General features: G+C 42.1%; 1 protein-coding gene and 1 long non-coding RNA gene across 2 annotated transcripts in view; one reads left to right on the forward strand and one right to left on the reverse strand.

Moving 5' to 3' along the window:
- Positions 1 to 20,536, forward strand: part of C2H10orf67 (chromosome 2 C10orf67 homolog) — a 123,918-nt gene that overhangs the window by 16,788 nt on the left and 86,594 nt on the right. Inside the window, exon 5 of the mRNA XM_050939114.1 lies at positions 8,506 to 8,652. Within this exon, the coding sequence (XP_050795071.1) occupies positions 8,506 to 8,652 (147 nt within the window). The remainder of the gene's footprint in view (positions 1 to 8,505; positions 8,653 to 20,536) is intronic.
- On the reverse strand, positions 2,475 to 19,213 carry LOC127044392 (uncharacterized). Its single transcript, XR_007772478.1, has 3 exons — positions 18,942 to 19,213; positions 8,483 to 8,590; positions 2,475 to 2,989 (listed from the first exon to the last, which is right to left on the reverse strand). It is a non-coding gene; the product is annotated as an uncharacterized LOC127044392 (long non-coding RNA).

The raw sequence follows: 20,536 nt of genomic DNA on the forward strand, positions 1-20,536 counted from the left end.
CAGGGGACATACAATTCTCTCTCAAGGAATTCAGTCACAAATTTAATTAACACATTTTTTTTAATGAGCGTCCTCAGCATGGAAGCATGTCCTCTGGAATGGTGGCTGAAGCATGAAGGGGCATATAAATGTTTAGCATACCTGGCACGTAAATACCTTGCAATTTTGGGCACGAAAGTGCCATACAAATACCAGTTCTCACTTTCTGTTGACATTGTAAATAAGAAGAGGGCAGCATTATCTCCTGTAAATGTAAACAAATTTGTTTGTCTTAGCGATTTGCTGAACAAGAGATAGGACTGAGTGGATGTGTAGGCTCTGAAGTTTTACGTTTTAGTTCTGAGTGCAGTTACATAATAAAAAAAAATCTACATTTGTAAGTTCCACTTTCATGACAAAGAGATTGCACTATAGTACTTGTATGAGGTGAACTGAAAAATACTATTTCTTTTGTTTATCATTTTTACAGTGCAAATACTTGTTAAAAATAATATATATTTTGTTTTCAATTACAGGACAGAATACAATAATATATGAAAATGTAGAAAACATCCAAAATATTTAATGCATTTCAATTGGCATTTTATTGTTTACCATGACAACAGTGATTGAAACTGTGATTAATTGATTAATTTTTTTAATCGCAGTTAATTTTTTTGAGTTAACTGAGATTAATCAACAGTCCTAGAAATAATGTGATTGTCCCTCATGTTGTCCTGTGACAATCCAGCATGTTAAAACAGTATTATACAGGCTATCAGAAGTAACAGAGTTACAAGATTTTGTTATCCATAAAGTATACCAAGGAAGTCCTCACCGTAGGACTGACACAAATGAGTAAATGCACAGCTAACATGAATTAGAATCCTACTAAAATGTTGGCCGACAGCCACCATTGAGCATTCTTCATAAAATGACATTTATTGCATAGCTAGCATTAAAATAGTTGTACATTTAGAATTTTTAAGTGTTGATTTCAATATTTGAATTGTTTATCAGTAACAATGGCAAAAATGTGACCATATAATTTTAATTTCACAGGTCGTTAGCACTACCATACTGATTTCTTTTAAAAATTCCCTCCACTCCAACTTCAGAGCAGGTTTAATTGGCACAACTAGGTTATTTTTGGAATATTGCCAGAACATCGATGTCTTTAAATCTTTGATGTCTGGTCATGATCCATTTGCTGGTGGTGGTGTTTTGAAAGAAAAATTGTCTCTTTATGTCCAGATATGATGAAAGTGTTTAACGTTATTTTGTAGTAATTATATTCTTAGTTCTTTTTATATTTAAACTTTAAAGCAAAAGAAATTGCATTTCTGAGCATTCTAGACAAAATTCAAACCCGTGGGTGTTATCAGGTATGAAACTTTCTGCATTTCTTGCCTCTGTTAGCCTTCACTTTTCTGACTACCTGACATTTTCCCAGATCTCTGACTCATATTATTTTTGTTGCTTTCTGTTAATCTATGTTTGCTTGATTACACACATCAAATCAATTCAAAGCTGAAAATCTTTAGTATTTGTACAATGTACATAGTCTGGTTACTGTCATTCAAGTTTGAAAAACATTAATTTGCATTTTTCCCTTAATTAGTGAGATGTGAAGATGTATAATTTCTCTTCATGATTAACTGATCAGATCTACTTTCATCTAAGCTTATTGCTTATCTTAGTGAGATTGTGTTCACAATTAGAAACAGAAAGTTCAGGATTAATGTATTAATCAAGCACTTATGCTTAAAATATAGTATTTGGTAGTAAATTGTGTAGTGAAGGTTGCAGAACAGTTTTGATGATAAACCATTGTCTTCACATTTCAGAATTTTCTGAAAAGAAAAATCTGGATTGATATCTTTTCTGCTTGGTCTTTGATCAAAGGAGAATCTTTTTGTTGTTGTTTGTTTTGGTTTAAGATTTGAGCAAGATCCTTTTCAGATGCTTTTGAGGATAAGAAAAATATGTTTTCCCATACAAATGCTTAAGTTTTAAATGGCTGAATTTTGCAGCTTGAATCTTTAATAATCCTCATTGAAGAACATATCAATAATCCAATTAGAAAACAAGATTGGTAGAATATTACTGAAGTTATCAATGATTGTCAACATTAACCTTAGCACAATTTTCAAAGAAACTGTTCTGTAGGGAACAGGGCTTAGGCACTCAATTAGGATATTGATAAAATATATTCTCCAATGTGAAAATTATCGAGGAACTAAATATAGATTATCTGGTGCAGACTATTACAATGGATCTGAAAAAATGGACAAATCTCCCTCTTTCTTAAAATGAATAGCCTGCCTTCTTTACACCTAGCACAAGTGTTTCCATAGAAATTCCAGCCTCTAGTCTTTAATAAACATAATTAAACTTTTTTACCCATTTTAAGATTTTTTTGTGGTTTTTTTTATGGCAACAGGAAGAAGTTCTTGTGAAATTTGACACTTGCACAAAACAAAAGATGGCTTAATTTTTCCAACCCAAAAAGGGAGTGCCTTCCCACCTGCATAGTTGGAGGTTGAAATCAAGTTGGAACAAAAATGAACAGTAATTCACAGGTCACCTCTGTTGGGAAATCTTTCAGGCCCAGTACTGTTGGGGCTTTGTGTGGGCACAGCAATCCCCTTGCATGCCGTCAACTGGAGGATCAGTGGTGAATTCCTGTGCATATTGAAGTCAAATGAGAGGTTTTGGGGTTTTTTTTGTTAACTTCAGTGGGGTCAGGCTTTCATCCATGGTCCTCATTTTGCACAACGGACCAGATACACAAGAGGATGTATACCCACCCTCCAATGCCAGGGAATACAAATACACAGTGAAGAAATAAAACAAATGTAAAATACAGTGGGTGAAATCTGGGCCCCATTGCATTTAGTGGGAATTTTGCCATTGTCTTCAATGAAGGCTAGGATTTCAGCCAGTGTAAAATATCCTCTCTCTTTAGTCTTTTGGATATTCCATAGTCTTCAAGAGGAATCAATTCCATCTAGAAAAAATAGGCAATAAAAGATATATTTCAGTATAATTTTTTTTAAATCAGGAGAAAAATGTTTATTTTAAAAAAATCTAAAATGTAAAGGAACAGAATTCCAAACTATGGAAATTTTTATTGTATACAAGCTAAGGTATTTATTAGAGCTGGTCAGAAAATGGAATTTCTGTCCTGCAGGAAATTCCAACATTATAAATTTTGTATTTGTCCCAAATTGGGACAAAAAGTCAAAATTTTGAAATTCTTTGCAAAATAGAAATTAAAAAAATACACTTTGGAAATGTCAGAATATTTTGTTTTGATATTTTTGATCAAAACCAAATATTTTAACATTCCCAAAATTGAAATGTTTCATTTTGGTTTGTTTAAATGCCCCCAAATTTTTCATTTTGAGTAATTTCATATTAAATTGTGTTTCCCTAGGATGTGCACATTGTCTTATGGGAGTTGTAGTTTAAGCCCCTATCCTGCCCTAGGGGTCAGTCTCCTTGGCAAGACTGTCTCCCATTATGCAAGTCTGGGATTGAGCTGCATGGTGCATCATGGGAGTTCTATGACTGGGTTCATTTTGGAAGATGTAATCAGGCTAGGGAGCCTGGCCCATAGGAGGCAATAAGGGCTGGAACTACAGCTCCCATAAGACAATGCACACATGCTAGGACAGGGGTAGGCAACCTATGGCACATGTGCCAAAGGTGGCACTTGAGCTGATTTTCAGTGGCACTCATACTGCCTGGGTCTTGGCCACCGGTCTGTAGGACTCTGCATTTTAATTTAATTTTAAATGAAGCTTTTTAAATATTTAAAAAATCTTATTTACTTTACATACAACAATAGTTTAGTTTTATATTAAAAGAGACCTTCTAAAAACATTAAAATGTATTACTGACACATGAAACCTTAAATTAGAGTGAATAAATGAAGACTCGGCACACCGCTTCTGAAAGGTTGCCAACCCCTGTGCTAGGATAATGCAGTTTAATGTTAAAGTGACTTGAAACAAAGCATTTTAGTTCATTTCAACAAATCAAAATATTCCAATTTGGGACAAATTGACAATAAATATTAGAGGTGGTTGGGAATTCTACATCTGAATGGTTTTCCAATGGAAAATGCATTTTCTGTAAAAAATGAAATTTTCTGCAGGAAAATTTCGATTTTTTGCCTCAAATTTACAATTTTCCATCAGGAAAACTGATCCAATGAAATATATTTCAAACACCCATTTAATCCTTCTAATCCTTTATCATTACATCCCATAAAAAGGAAATTTGGTACGGTTTGTGTCACACAGTAGTATCATATTTTGAAAAAAGAAACTCTGATTTTTATAGATAAGAAAATATAGCAAAAACATATTGCAACTCTATTCCAAGATAGAATGAAGCAGGCCTTAGAAGGAATGCATATATTTAATACATTTACAATAAGCAAGTTAAGGTACAGAGTTAAACATTGTTCATAGATGTGTGATATGTGTGATCTCTTTGTATTGAATCCCTCCCCCCACTTCAGAAGAAAAATTGGAATTGCTAATCTTTTCTGCAGCTTGTCTTTTTCCTCTCATCTACAACTTCTGGAGGGAGATGTGCTGCTATTAGCCTCATTTTTTAAACTATTTTCTCTGGACCCAAAGAAATTAAACAGATGTATATGTTCCCCAAGAAAACCTGGAAACATATAACCTTTTTTAATTGATTTTAAAAAATAAAATATATTCTAAATTACTGGACTTCAGGCACTACCCCCTACACTTGAGCCATATATTGCATTAAAATGTATCTCCCAGTATATACAACAGGAAGAAACGCTTCAAAAATAACTGTTTTAAATTTCTTCAAGAAACAAAAATAACTACCTTTTGCTATAATAGCACTTCATACTCTGCAGCTTGTAGCACTACTGGTGAACCACATATGATAATGAATAAGGCTATGTTTTACTAAAAATACCTGTGACTAAAAGTCATGGACTGGTCACGGGCAGTAAACAAAAATTCGTGGCCCATGACTTGTCCATGAATTTTACTATATACTCCTAATTAAAACTTGGGCCGAGGGGGGCAGTGGGTGCCCTGGGAGGGCAGTCCAGGGGTGCCATGTATACTGGGAGGTGGCCTGGGACCCCAGCTGGTGCTGAGGGGTGGGGAGTGGCATGGCTGGCAGGCTCCCTACTTGGCTCCACATGTACCAGTAGCTCCTAGGGGGAAGGGCAGCTGGGGGGGCTCCACGTGCTGCTCCTGTCACAAGTGCCAGCTCTGCAGCTCCCATTGGCCGGGAATCGCAGCCAATGGGAGCTGCGGGGATGGCACCTGCAGCCATGGGCAGTGTACGGAGCCCCCTGACCCCTCCACCTAGGAGCTGCATGGATATGCCAGTAGGAACTAGGGAAGGCCCTCCCCAGGTAAGTGCAACCCCAGGCTTGGGCCCCCTCTCACACATCCAAATTGCTGCTGCTGGCCCAGGGGCTGCCCAGCTCAGGCAGCCCCTGAGCCAGCACCAGCTGCTGCAGAAGTCACGGAGATCATGGAAAGTCCCAGAATCCATGACCTCTGAGACAGACATGCAGCCTTAATGATGAATATTATTATTTTGTTGTCATTAAATTCCACTTTAAGTTTACAAAGCAGATTAAAGCATATTAGAGAAGAGACTGTTTTGCCCTTTATTCTCCTTAATGTGAAAAATTAAGGACATAAGAACTACAATACTGGGTCAGACCAATAGTCCATCTAGCCCGGTATCCTGTCTCTGACAGTCGCCAGTATCCTTGCAGCAGAGACAGTGAGTATGGAACAGGGCAGTTGGAGTAATCCACCCCTGTCTTCACCTCACGGCTTCTGGCTGTCAGAGGTTTGTTAATGCAATGAGCAACAAAAATGTTTCAAGGTCTAGAAAACATGCCCTGTGGGGGAAGATTGAAAAGATTGGGTATGTTTAGTCTGGAAAAGAGAAGACTGACAGGGAACGTGATAACAATTTTCAGGTACATAAAAGGTTGTTACAAGGAAGAGGAAGAAAAATTGTTCTCCTTAACCTCTAAGGACAGGACAAGAAGCAATGGGCTGAAATTGCAGTAGAGGAAGTTTAGGTTGGATATTAGGAAAAACTTCCTAACTGTCAGGGTAGTTAAGTACTGGAATAAATTGCCTAGGGAGGTTGTGGAATCTCCATAATTGGAGATTTTTAAAAGTAGGTTAGCCAAACACCTGTCAGGGGTGGCCTAGATCAGTGGTTTTCAAAGTTTTTTTTTCTGGCGACCCAGTTGAAGAAAATTGTTGATGCCCATGACCCAACGAAGCTGGGGATAAGGGGTGTGGAGTGCAGGTGGGGCTTAGGGCTGGGGCAGAGGGTTGGGGTGAGGGTTGCAGGGTGAGGCCAGGAATGAGGGGTTCAGGATGTGGGAGGGGGCTCTGGGCTGGGGCAGGGGGTTAGCATGTGGGAGGGGCTCAGGGTTCTGGGCTGGGGGTGCAGGCTCTGGGGTGGGGCCAGGAATGAGGTGTTGGGATGCGGGAGGGGGCCTCAGGGCTGGGGCAGGGATTGGGGCATGGGGTTGAGGCATGGCCTTACCTCTGGTGGCTCTCGGTCAGTGGTGCAGCCGGGGTGCAGAGGCAGGCTTCCCACCTGTCCTGGCACCATGGACTGCTCTGCGCCCTGGAAGTGGCCAGCAGCAAGTCTGGCTCCTAGGCAGAGGCATGCAAGTGGCTCCGCACAGCTCTTGCCTGCAGGCATCACCCACCCCAGCTCCCATTGGCCGGAAACCAGCCAATGGGTATGCAGAGCTAGTGCTCGGGGCAGGGGCAGCGCACAGAGCCCTGTGCCTCCCCTGCCTAGAAGCCGAATCCGCTGCTGGATGCTTCCAGGGCACAGCGTGGTATGGGTACAGGTAGACACTAGCCTGTCTTAGCCAGGCAGCACCACCGATGGGATTTTAACGGCCTGGTCAGTGGTGCTGACCAGAGCCACCGCTACCCAGTGCCTTACATTCTGCAACACAGTACTGGGTCGCAACTTGCAGTCTGAAAACCACTGATCTAGGTAATACTTAGTCCTGCCATGAGTGCAGGGGACTGGACTAGATCAGCTCTCAAGCTCCCTTCCAGTCCTATGATTCTATGATAACAGTGCAAAATTAAATTGAATGTCACATTAACTGTACATTTCTCACGTTAGAGATATATTAAAATATATAGGATGTATTCATTGTGTGTGTTGTCAAGTTATCTGGAGTGGCTCATGAGCATGAGTGCCAACCTCGGGGCAGACTATCAAGGAACATGGCATAAACCCCAAACTGGTTGTATGTTCTATAATTAGATTTCAGTAACCAATTAATAAGTGTGCACTCTTAAAGAACTATAAATCTTAATATGGAATAACGTTCCCCTTTGGCACTCTGTTCTGTCTTGCCTCCCATGCAAACCTGCCTTTGTGATATATGATCCCCTTTGCCAAAAATCACAACAATATTCCAGTTATTCCCAGTCCCAAAGGACTAGTCACATACCCCAGGTCAACTGTGCCTCAGATCACAAACCAAAGACAATGCCTGTAGCTAATCCTATAATACTAATTCAAGATTTATTAATTGGGAAGAAGAAATGTTGTTTACAAGGTTAAAGACAGGATACTATCTTATGTTCCAAAAGATGATAGCTGCTTTAATATGCAAGCTTTATATGTCCTTTAGGGCTAATCCAAGCTAAACCACTGGGGCCCTTTGCTTATGCTTAGAAATCATCGCCTCTCAGAGTTCAAGCAGCATAAGGATAATAATTTTTCCTTAACAGGGATTTTTATTACTTTCCCCCAGCAAGGGCTTGTGCGTGTACCCTCTTCAGAGGGGTGGGGAAAGCACTCAACTGGGTCTTTTATCCACTGCTGTTCCACAACAGCTTGGCTTGTGTGTAGACCTTTTTGTTGGGGAGGAGATAACACCTCTTTTGGTAAACTAGTGTTTCATGCTTGATAGTGCTTCTCCCTTACTGTCAGGGCTTACAGTCTTAAACATTTTTATAGTTACAGAACAGACACTTAAACACTACAAATATTATAAGTATGATTAATCCATGCAGCATCCTACAAGCATTCCATAAAGTCTAAACACATTCTTAAAACTCTAATATCTATTTTAACAATGCTAACACACAGGCAAGCCAGACTGGTTTCCATTTATGCATTTGTCAGTGTCCAGTGAGGCCCAGTGGCCTTGGCATGAGCTGGCACCTGATCTGCCAGTGTCTCATCCATCTTTTCTGTATGTTTTACTTTATATGCATTTTTTTGCATGATTATTCTGTAAATGCCATTTTGTTTCTGTACTTGAAATGCAGTTAAATGTTATTCTAATGAAAAGCTAACCACATTCAGCTGGACTACAGAACTTAATGTTTAATAATAGTGTCATTAAGTTACAACAAAAGTATCCTGGAATTCTGTAACTTTAAGAAAAAGTACTGTGTGATTTTATATAACTAGCATATCTCACTAGAGGATCTTCTCTTGTAACAGAAAAATTATCGCATACAGGAAGATGCAGATTCCTCATTAGCAGCGAGTTGGCAGGTTTTGATTAAGACACTCCAGGAGAAAGAGTCTAAAATTCAAAAATTAGAAGCAGAATTACAAGAATATCAGGAAAGTGAAGATACAAAAATGGTAGGTTTTTTGTAAAAAATCATGAATTTATTCTTTGAACATGTTTATTTACTGTAGTAGCATTTCCTAGTCTCATTATAAGAGTATAGGAAACCAGCTAGAAAACCTGTTCAAACAGCAAATTAAAACACAAGTGGAAAAAGACCAAAGTTGTTTCAATAGGAAGTTTGTTTTGAAGATGTATCCTCCTGGAATTTTTTCTTTAAATGTTTCTCCTGTTGTTAGGATGATTGGGAGATAGTAAATCTTTTTCAGGGCAGAGACAGTATATTGGTATGGTTTTTGTGCAGTGCCTACATCAGTGAGGCCCCTTAGTACATTTGCAATATAAAACATGTAATAATAATTTCTGAAAGAAGATCTCTGGTCAGAAAAAGCCTCTGAAACTGCTGGAGGAAATAAAAATACTCCTAACCTGATTTTTTCCAGATTTAATTAAAAACTAATAAAAAGTGGCACAGAAGTTGACCACTTCAGGGGAAAAAAAAAAACAATGAACAGTTTCCTTATTTAAACTGAATCAAGGAGAATAACCCACCAAAAGGGGGGGGGGGGGTCTTGCCTCATATGAATTAAGTATTTAAAGAAAGAAGTCCTTGCCTCAGTGACAATTTAACATTAAGTAATCACAGGTGATTAGAAATTTAAGAAATAACCAAAGAAAAGACCACTGCTCCAGACTTACTGGTGCACAGGCACGCTCTGAAAAGTGAACTTTCTGGGAAAAACAAACACTGTGGTGTAATAAACTATTGGAAGTGACCCCATGGGTGTACATCAGTGGAAGTTATTTCATATGTTTTTATGCAAATATGTAAATAAGTATCTGTTACTTCTGTTCCCCTAAAAACCAACCCAGGCTCACACTTGTATTAGTTTTATTACAATGCCGCTGTTAGGTCAGATAGAAAAGAGATGGAGCTTATTCATACACGCACACATTCACTGCATTCATACCTTCATGCACCCACACACTTACACAGGCGGAGAGTTACTGGAGACAGCATGGAGGCCGAGAAGCCAAAGCATGGTAGATCTGGTATGTCTGCCTGCGGTCACAAATCCAGGCTGCTGGGCAGGTCAAGAAGCAGCAGCTGCTTGCGTGCATGGCTGCTTCCTTTGGCTGGAACTGGGTGGCTCCTGTCATGTACACTAAGTTTTCCTTCTGTGTGCATCACTGAGAAGCATTCCCAGACCAGTTCCTCTCATGCATACCAGGTTCTTCTTTTCTTTACAGCATCCTGTGATTGCCTTCTCAGGACAAATTATACTAGACACACCTGGCTCCTGGCTCTGGGCTCCTTTCTCCTTGCAGTTCCTCTCTGCCCAGTCCCACATACGCTCCCTTGTTCACACTCTCTCTCTCTCTCTCTCTCTTATTGTGTGATGGGATATTAAACAGCTTGGAAGTTCATACAAGTGGTAACTGGAAAAGGTTACAGAGCTTTTAAAAGTTACAAAACTTAGAAGACTATGCTAACAATAACCGAAGTTACAAAGTCTGCAAAAAGGTTGCAGAACTTAATGATACAAGTTACAGATCTTACAATCACATTTGAGCGAAGGCTTTACATAACATTTCCAACTTTCCCCAAGTTCCTGTATGTCTAGCCGTCAGTGTTGGATGATTTCATATAGGAATTGTGGCAGAAGTGAGTCTTGAAAAGGGACTTGAAAGGGGAGAGAGTAGTAGCTTTACAGATCAGTTCACATTTATTTACAGGTTTGGAACATGAGAATTTTAAAAATTTGACCTACAAAATACAGTAGGCAGTGGAGAATAAAATGCACTAAGGAGGCACTGAGAACAGCTTGCACTAGCAAGGGAAAAAAGGCAATGTTATTTATATATCACCAACAGTTAGCATCCACACACTTTATCCACTAGTCCCATTTCCTAAATGCACTTCTTTGGGTATGTATACACTGCAATAAAAAACCTGTGGCACTGAGTCTCAGAGCTCAGGTCAGCTGACTTGGGTCAGGCTCAAGCTGCAAGGCTATAAAATTGCAGTGTAGACATTTGTGCCATGTATCTCGTATAACAGTGTATATCAGGGTTGGCAACCTTTCAGAAATGCTGTGCCGAGTCTTCATTTATTCACTCTAATTGAAGGTTTTGCATGCCAGTCATACATGTTAATGTTTTTAGAAGGTCTCTTTCTATAAGTCTATAATATATAACTAAACTATTGTTGTATGTCAAGAAAATAAGGTTTTTAAAATGTTTAAGAAACTTCATTTAAAATTAAATTAAAATGCAGAACCTCCTGGACTGGTGGCCAGGACCCAGGCAGCGTGAGTGCCACAGAAAATCAGCTCATGTGCCGCCTTTGGCACCCGTGCCATAGGTTGCCTACCCCTGTTATAGACTAACAGATGTACTGGAGCATGAGTTTTCGTGGATGAATACCCACTTCGTCAGATGCATGTAGATGTCTTGAGAGATCTGCCACTTTTGCACCTGGCAAGCAATTCAGCATGCATTTCTCCCAGTCATCACAGACCCAGCTATCTGTATTTCTAATGATCAAATCCCTCATTATATTACCTGTGGCTGGAGTTTTGGGCCTTGAACAGCCCAGATGGGAGAGGCCTGTTTGCTTGTTTTTTTTGTAGTCTCTGAGTGATTAATCCTTCTCTGTCACTGTGGGAGTGGAGTGAAGCATCAGGATTTATTATATGTCAGTTGCCAACTGAATTCCTCAGTGGACAAACAAGAGTGTCAAACAGAGGAGTTTGCAGGAGGGAGTGTTGTTCTCAGGTCCAGCTCTATACCAGGTAGTGGAAATGGATGACTGGGGGACAACAGTTGAGACTTGCTTTGGATGTACTTTATCTCCCTTTCTGCTGAAAGATTGAAGAAATTTCTGGTGCATGAAGTGCAAGTTGGACATATTGGAGGAGAAAATAACATGGTCTGGAAGTGGACATTTCAACACTGCATAGCATTTTAGAAAATAAAGATTTCTTTAACAGCCGTATTCTGAAATTGTTGCCACAGACACCACACAGGGAAGGATCATTGATAAGGGAACTAGAGATAGTAGAAGATGAAGATTCAGATTGTCACTAATAGGGGGGCAAGAACCAGGAGGCAGTCAATTTAGGTAGAAGTTTTGAATTATTTTGAGATACCCAGTGAGTCAGGGACCAAGGGACCCGTCTCTGGAGAAATGAAACAGAAAGCTGCAGGGGACATACCTAATGGGTGTCCTTACTGTCTGAAGCAGGTTGCTACCAAGAGAGGTTCTTCAGCCATAATAGGAATGGGCAACTCATAGGAGGGACACAAAGGGGGGCACCAGCTAAAGGGGGGAGGCATGTGAGCCCCCACGTGATTCCTCCACACCCTGTCCCCAGCCTGGGGGCTCTGTGCTCTCCCCATTCCCTCCCCATCCCACGTTACCTGGAGGGGACTCTGTCCTCCTGCTGTGCTAGGAACCTCAGTGGTGAAAGGAGCACAATGTGGAGCCACTGGGCAGCAGCTCTTCCAGCGTGGCTTTACCGCTCCCAGACCTTCTATGTAGCGGTGGCTCCTGTCTGGGGTGGGGACTGGGGGTGGTACCAGTACAGCCGTGCCGGGGAGGTGTCGGCATGGGGCGCTGGCTCCTGGGAGTGGCGGCCTCACGGTCTGCTCCTTTCGCTGCTGTGGTTCCCTGATGAATGCCCCTGCAGGGGTCTGGTGAGGGACATGTGATCATCGCTTGACCTCTGTGACATTTTCTGCCCCAGGGCTGGAGCTGTCAGCTGGGAGGCTACGCAGCTCTCAGCCACTGCTGGTGGTGTGCCCCCAGCACCTCCTAACCCCTGGGCAGCAGGGGGACCCTGCAGCTCCCAGCCACTGAGGGTGGGGGGGGGGCACCCCACAGCTCTCAGCCACCAAGGGTGGCGGGGGATCCCCCACAGCTCCAGCTGCAGCAGGCAGTGAGGGGATCCCAGAGCTCCCACTCTCTGTGGGCGGTGGGGGCCCCCACAGCTGTGCAGCTGATGGCGAGGGGATCTTCCGGAAGCAGCCTAATGGCGGCATGCCCCCCCCACTTCCACAGCTGTCTGGCAGGAGGCGGGGGGCTCTCTCTGCAGCTGCTCAGCCCTGGCAGGTGGCATGGAGACCTTGCCACTGCTCAGCCGTGGTGCGGAACCCATTGCAGCTCCCAGCTACTGGGGGAGAGGACAAGGGGACCCCAAAGTCCCCAGCTGCTATGGGTGCTGGACCCTCCTCCCTCCCCATTTTTAGTAAAAAGGGATATTTTTAGTAAAAATCACAAACAGGCCATGGGCTTCCATGAATATTTGTTCACTGTCCATGATTTTTATCAAAAATATCCCTGATAAAATCTGAACCTTAGACATTAGCGACTCCATATTAAGAAGAGTGGACAGATAATTCAGCAAAGGGCACAAGGATAATAGGACAGTGTGATGTCTCCCTAGAGCAAAAATATGAGATGCCAGTTTTCACTCGTGATGATACATGTTGGAACCAATGATACAGCATCACATGGTACTACGCAGATTACAGAAGACTTCAGGAATCTTGGAAGAGAGCTGAAGAAGAGGAAAGATCAAATGATCATCTCAGAGCTCCTTCCAGTCACACAAGTGACAGAAGGCAAAAGCCAGAAAGTACTGGAAGCGAACCATGGGCTGCACAACTGGTGTGAAGCTGATGGTTTTCATTTTGTGGAACAGGGGGCCACATTCCAGTGGAAGAGGGAGCTATGTGAACAAGATGACCTGTCTCTCACAGATAAGGGGTGACACATTGTGATTGGACCTTTAAGACAAGTCAGGGCCCAGTCTATCTGTGACTGCCTGTGAGTAATTGACTGCCTAACTGGCTGCTAAATGGTTAAGCAGTAAATGAGCACCAGGAACCTAATGCAAAGGTTATTCAAGACTAGTTAGAAAAAGCATTCCCAAAAAGACAGGAAGCTCTTTAGGAGAGGAGTTCTCGGGGGAGTTCCCCAAAGCAAGGAGCCTAGAGGGAGCACTCTTGGAGACCGGGAACTCCCTTGTGGGACCACCAGAGCAGGGAACCTAGGAGTTGCTTGGAGGGATAAGAGGTTCCTAAAGGGAGATTTGCAGAAGGCAGGTGTGGGGAAAGGCTCAGCAAAAGGATTCTCCAAACAATGGTCAGCAGCCCAGCCTGCCAGCAACTGTGTGCTTACCTGGGGAAGGGCTGTAGCTGACAGTTCTCTGTTGACCACGGCTCTGGGGAAGGACTCTACTCAGGTGGAGGCAAGAGACTTGACTCTAGGGGGCAGACACTAGAGTGAAGAGAACCTTGCAGGTAAAGGGCCTGGACAGAGGTCAGCAGTAGACTGAGGTAGGAACAGATAGCCGGGGGGCCGGGTCTTTCTGAGGCTAAGATGCTGGGGTGGAGGTTTGCTTATGTTTAGTGTTGTGCCTTTTTTTTTAAATAAACAAGACCCTCTGAAGAGGGTGCTCTTCAATATCTGAATGCCTTCTTGGACATGTTTATATGCTGGGTGAGGGGAAATCAAGGCAGGGCTCACCTGTGGTGCCGTGCCTAATAGCCAGGGGGTGAGCTAGGATGACCTGCACTATAATATGGGGGCTAATAATCTCATCTGGAGACTAGCTGGAGTATCCAGGATGACATTAACTTGCAATGCAAGGGAAGAATGCTAAGAAGGCCAGTGTGGGACAAACTCAAATACATTGTGTCACAAACAAATTGAACTGAAGTGGCAAAGGATTTTAAGTTAAGAAATTTTTCAACTGTTCATGTATCAATGGAATCTGAGTATCAAGCAAAAGCTGTTGGAAAAATTCTCACTGATGCAAAGAAATTTGATATAATTGGCATTACTGAAATCTGGTGGGATGAGTTGCATGACTGCAATTTTAAAATCACTGGTTTATAACCTATTTAGGAAGGATAGAGTGGGTGAAAACGGTGGTGGGGGAGAACACTCCATTAAAGACACCCTTGTTTGTTTTAGAATTATTGATAACTCAGAATCACAGAATCTTGAATGCATATGGATCAATGTGCTGACAAAACCCAGAAAGAGATGTTGGGAGATCTGTTACACACCACTGGAGAACAGGATAAGCTACAAGATGAGACCAGTAATCATGACCTGATTGCATTCAGTATGGGCAAACAAAGGACCGTCCCAACCAGTTTTATATATATTTAATGCATCAAAAGGGCTAATTTCCCAAAGCTGAGAAAACATGAGTGAAAAATGGGAGGAAAAATTTAGACAGAAAAGGGTAAATGAAGAGTTCCTCAAGAGGAATTTATTAGATGGCCAAAAAGCCACAGTTCATCAACCAAGAAAGAGGATAACTATAGCTAAAAGCTGATCCTGGTTCAGTGATGAGGTGAAGGCAGCAATTAGAATTAAAAAAATGGAAAAAGAATAAATAGGTATCAATTAATGTACATTAGATGTTTTGAGGTCTAGAAAATTGAAAAGGGAAACTAAAGATACTACAGAAAAATCCATGGCTACCAGGGCTAAGGACAATAGGGAGGTTTTTTTTTAAGTATATTTCCAACAAAAGAAATACTAGCAGTGGCACAGGCCTGTTACTAGGTGGATATGATAAAACTATTAATAGCGATGCAGAAAAGGCAGAAGTAATCAATCAATATTTCTGTTCTGCAGGATGATGTGCTTGTATCAGAAGAGGGTAATGAAGTACTTTCCAGTCCAATATTAACCAAATTAGATCTTAAACAAATTCTGCTAGGGTTAGATACTTTTAAATCAGTTGGCCCAAGTAACTGGTACCCAGAAGTCCCAAAAGAGCTGGCTGAGGAGGTCTCTAGCCCATTGATGTTAATTTCTAATAAATTTTGGAATACTGGGGAGATACTAGAAGACTGGAAAAGTGCTAATGTTGTGCCAATATTCAAAAGAGGCAAGTGGGATGACCCAGTCACCCAGCTAACTATAGGCAGGTTACCGTGACATCAGCCCTGGGCAGAATAATGGAAAAGTAGATATGGGATTCAATAAATAAATAATGAAAGGATAGGAATATGATGAGTGCCTGTCAACATGGTTTTATGGAAAATAGGTCTTGTAAAGCAAACCTGATTTTATTCTTTGAGGAGATTACAAGTTTGGTTGTTAAAAGTAACTGAGTAGATAGATGTAATAGACTTTGTTTGACCATGTACAGCATGACATTCTGATTATAAAATTGGCAATATACAATATCAAAGAAGCACATGTTAAATGGATTAAAAACTGATTAACAGACAAATCTCAAAAATTAGTCATCAATGGGAAATCAAGATTAAATCAGGGTGTTTCTACTGGGGTTTGGTATTAAGCCTGACACGATTCAACATTTTCATCATGGTCTGGAAGTACATCTAAAATTACTGCTGATAAAATTTATAGATGGCACAAAGATTGGCAGAGTGATAAATAATGAGAACAGATTGGTCATACATAGTGATCTGGATCACTTGGTAAGCTGGGCACATTCAAAGAAAAGTGTTTTAATACAGACAAATACAGTACGAAGTTGTACATCTAGGAATGAGGAATGCCATATCTACAGAATGGAGGACCGTATCCTGGAAAGCAGTGACTCTGAAGAGGATTAAAGGGCCATACTGAAGAAACAACTCAATGTGAGCTCCCAATGCAATGCTGTGGCAAAATGAGCTAATGTGATCCTTAAATGTAGAAAGGTGAGTAGGAGTAGGGAGGTGATTTTGTCTCTGGGTAAGGTACTGGTGAGACAGATACTAGTGTACTGCATTCCAGTGTCCACATTTAAAAAACGATATTGGAAGAATTGGAGAGATGTAGAAAAGAGCCACAAAAATTATCTGAGGGTTGAAGTAAATGCCTTACAGGGATAGTCTTAGGGTATGTCTACACTGTAGTTAGACACTCGTGGCTGGCCTGTGCCATGTGGCTCTGGCTAAGGGGCTGTTTAATTGCGGTGTAGATAAGCTCTGGGACCCTTCCACCACTCAGGGTCCTAGAATTCAGGCTGCAGCCTGAGCCTGAATGTGTACACCACAGTTAAATGGGCCCTTATCCTAAGCCCTGTGAGCCTGGGTCAGCTGGCACTGGCCAGCTATGAGTTTGTAGCTGCAGTGCCAACATATCTTTAAAGAGCTCATTCTGTTTTAGTTTATCAACGAGCCGGGTAGTAAAGGGCTCTTTAATCTATCAGAGTGAGGCATAACAAGAATCATGGCTGGAAACTGAAATCAGACAAATTCCAGTTGGAAATAAGGCACATGTTTTTAACAGTAAAAGTAACCATCAAGAACGTGATGCATTCTCCCAGCCTGATGTCTTCAAATCAAGATTTGTATTCCTTTCTGGAAGATATGCTTTAGCCAAACACAAGTTATTGGGTTCAATAAAAGGAGGAACTGTGAAATGTAATGGCCTGCAATATACAGGAGGTTAAACTAGATGATCTGATGATCCTTTCTGGCTTTAAACTTTATGAATCTATGAAACATGTAAATGTATTGGCTGTAAAAAAGCTAAAATGGTAAATAAAACACTGGAACATCATAAGGTTGAATAAATATTTTACAAATAAATGGAAAAGTGTAACTTGTAATAGCTACTAACTAAAGTATAGTAAATGTAAGTTTGCTTTTCATAGAAATGTAGGGCTGGAAGGGACCTCGATCAGTCATGTAGTGCGGTCCCTACACAGAGGCCAGACAATATATCAGATACTTCTTGCACAATTGCCCCCTCTTGTGGTATACAGACACAAGTACTTAAAATATATCTTAAAAAGGAAAAGGTGCATAATGTAATGGGGGACAGCTTTCTAAAAACGATTTTTTGGGGGAACAAACACCCAATAGCAACAAAAGAATTGAGAAATCTTCTGTTTGACTCTTTTAACCAAATTATGTATAAATACTTTAGTATTTTATACTGTAATTGGTTTACTGATATTATACATAACTTTTACTGTGATATGTTTACCAAAGTAATTATAACTAATCCTAAAAGTGCTGTTTGCTTATTTTTCAAGTGTATATTAGAATACACCCTCATACATAAGTATGAGAAATGCAAATTCCTGCAGCGGAATATATGACTGTATTCTTCCACACTTACAATTGCTGAAATCAGTGGGCCTACTCATATTAGAGGTTTTGAAACAAATTGATAAATTAAACAATAATAAGTCACCAGAACCAGATGGTATTCATCCAAGTATTCTGGAGGAACTCAAATACGAAACTGCAGAACTACTAACTGGTATGTAACCTATCACTTAAATCAGCTTCTGTGCAGGATGACTGGAAGATAGCTAATGTGAGACCCATTTTTTTTAAATAGGCTCCACAAGCGATCTTGGAAATTAGAGGCCAGTAAGCTTAACTTCAGTACCAGGCAAATTGGTTGAAACTATAGTAAAAACAGAATTATCAGACACATAGATGAACATGATTTTTGGGGGGAGAGTCAACATGGCTTTTGTAAAGGGAAATCATGTCTCACAAATCGACTAAAATTCTTTGAGGAGGTAAATGTGGACAAGGGTGATTCCGTGGATATAGTATAATTGGACTTTCAGAAAGCCTTTGACAAGGTCCCTTATCAAAGGCTCTTAAGCAACGTAAGCAGTCATGGGATAAGAGGGAAGGTCCTCTCATGGATCAATAACTGCACAAAAGACAGGAAACAAAGGGTAACAATAGATGGTCCATTTTCAGAATGGAGACAGGTAAATAGTGGTGTACCTCAGGGATCTGTACTGTGACCAGTGCTGTTCAACATATTCATAAATGATCTGGAACAAGGGGTAAACAGTGAGGTGTCAAAATTTGCAGATGACACAAAATTACCTGAGATAGTTAACTCCAAAACAGACTGTAAAAAGTGACAAAAGGGATCTCACAAAACTGGGCGACTGGGCAACAAAATGGCAGATGAAATTCATTGTTGATAAACGCAAAGTAATTCACACTGGAAAACATTATTCCAACTATACATACAAAATGAGGGGGTATAAATGGCTGTTACCACGGAAGAAAGACATCTTGGAATCATTGAAGCTAGTTCTCTGAAAACATGTGCTTAATGTGCAGTGGCAGTCAGAAAAGCTAACAGAATGTTAGTAACCATTAGGAAAGGAACAGATAATAAGACAGTAAATATCATAATGCCACTATATAAACCCATTGTATACCCATGCCTTGATTGCAGTGTGCAGGTCCGGCTTTAGGCCGATTTGCCCGATTCCCAGGAATCAGGCCCCGCGCCTAAGAGGGCCCTGCGCCTTAGACACTTTTTTTTTTAACTTACCCCGGGTCCCTGGCTGCGATCTGCTCTGGGGTCTTCCGGGTGGTCCTGCTCCCTTGAGCGAAGCACAGGCTGGAGCCCAGCAAGCCCCGCGGCTCCGGCTGTAGCCTCGGCTGGAGTGCGGCAAGCCCCGCAGCCCCGCTCTCCTGGCTGGAGCCCTGGCCGGAGCACAGCAAGCCCCGCAGCCCCGCTTTCCCGGCTGGAGCTCCAGCCGGAGTGTTGCAAGCCCCGCGGCCCCGCTCTCCTGGCTGGAGCCCCAGCTGGAGCGCAGCAAGCCCCGCAGCCCCGCTCTCCCGGCTGGAGCCCCGGCCGGAGCGCGGCAAGCCCCGTGGCCCCGCTTTCCTGGCTGGAGCCCCGGCTGGAGCGCGGCAAGCCCCGCTCTCCCGGCTGGAGTTCCAGCCGGAGTGCGGCAAGCCCCGCAGCCCTGCTCTCCCGGCCGGAGCCCCGGCCGGAGCGCAGCAAGCCCCGTGGCCCCGCTCTCCTGGCTGGAGCTCCGGGCCTTTAAATAGCCTCCAGAGCCCTGGGGTAGTGAGGGGCTCCGGGAGCTATTTAAAGGGCCAGGGCTCCAGCTTCCTCTGCCACCCCGGTCCTTTAAATAGCAGCCAGAGCCCCGCCACCCCCATGCATTCCCCAGGGCTCCCGCAGCTATCTAAAAGGTCCAGGGTGGGGTAGAAGCTGGGGAGCCCCGGGCCCTTTAAATAGCCCCCAAAGCCCTGGGATAGCAGGGAGCTTGGGGGCTATTTAAAGGGCTGGGGCTCCAACTGCCTCTGCTGCACCCCCTGCCCTGCCCACACCAGCCTCGCTCCCCCTGCCTGCAGCCAGCTCTGCACCCTGTGCCCACAATGTGTAGTTCTTGTCACCCCATTTAAAATAAGATATATTAGAAATGGAAAAAGTACAGAGAAGGGCAATGACAATGATTAAGGGTATGGAACAGCATCTGTATGAGGGGAGATTAAAAAGACTGGGACCTTTCAGCTCGGAAAAGAGATGACTAAGGGGGGATATGATAGAGGTCTATAAAATCATGAATGATGTAGAGAAAGTGAATAAGGAAGTGTTTTTTTTCCATCACGTGACACAAGAACAAATGAGGTATCACTCAATCAAATTAATAGGCAGCAGGTTTAAAAGAAACAAAAGGAAGCACTACTTCACACAACGTACAGTCAACCTGTGTACCTCATTGCCAGGGCATGTTGTGAAGGCCAGAAGTTTAACTGGGTTCAAAAAATAATTAGATAAGTTCAAGGATGCTATGTACATCAGTGGCTATTAGCCAAGATGGTCAGGGATGCAACCCCATTCTCTCAGTGTCCCAAGTCTCTGTTTATGAGAAGGTGGGAGTAGATGATGGGATGGATCACTAATAAGTTGCCCTGTTCTGTTCATATCTCTGATGCATCTAGCATTGGCCATTGTCGGAAAATGGGATACTGGGTTAGATGGACCATTGGTCTGACCTAGTATGGCCATTCTTATATCCAAGATACTATTCAGTATGAAGTAAGGACGGTAGAATATGGCCCTAAATTTGTCATATTTCAGAATAATGTCTTCATATTTACCTAGTGTTCTGTTGGAAATTTAATAAAAGT

The sequence above is a fragment of the Gopherus flavomarginatus genome, chromosome 2, assembly GCF_025201925.1.
Source record: "Gopherus flavomarginatus isolate rGopFla2 chromosome 2, rGopFla2.mat.asm, whole genome shotgun sequence".
Taxonomy (NCBI): Eukaryota; Metazoa; Chordata; order Testudines; family Testudinidae; genus Gopherus; species Gopherus flavomarginatus.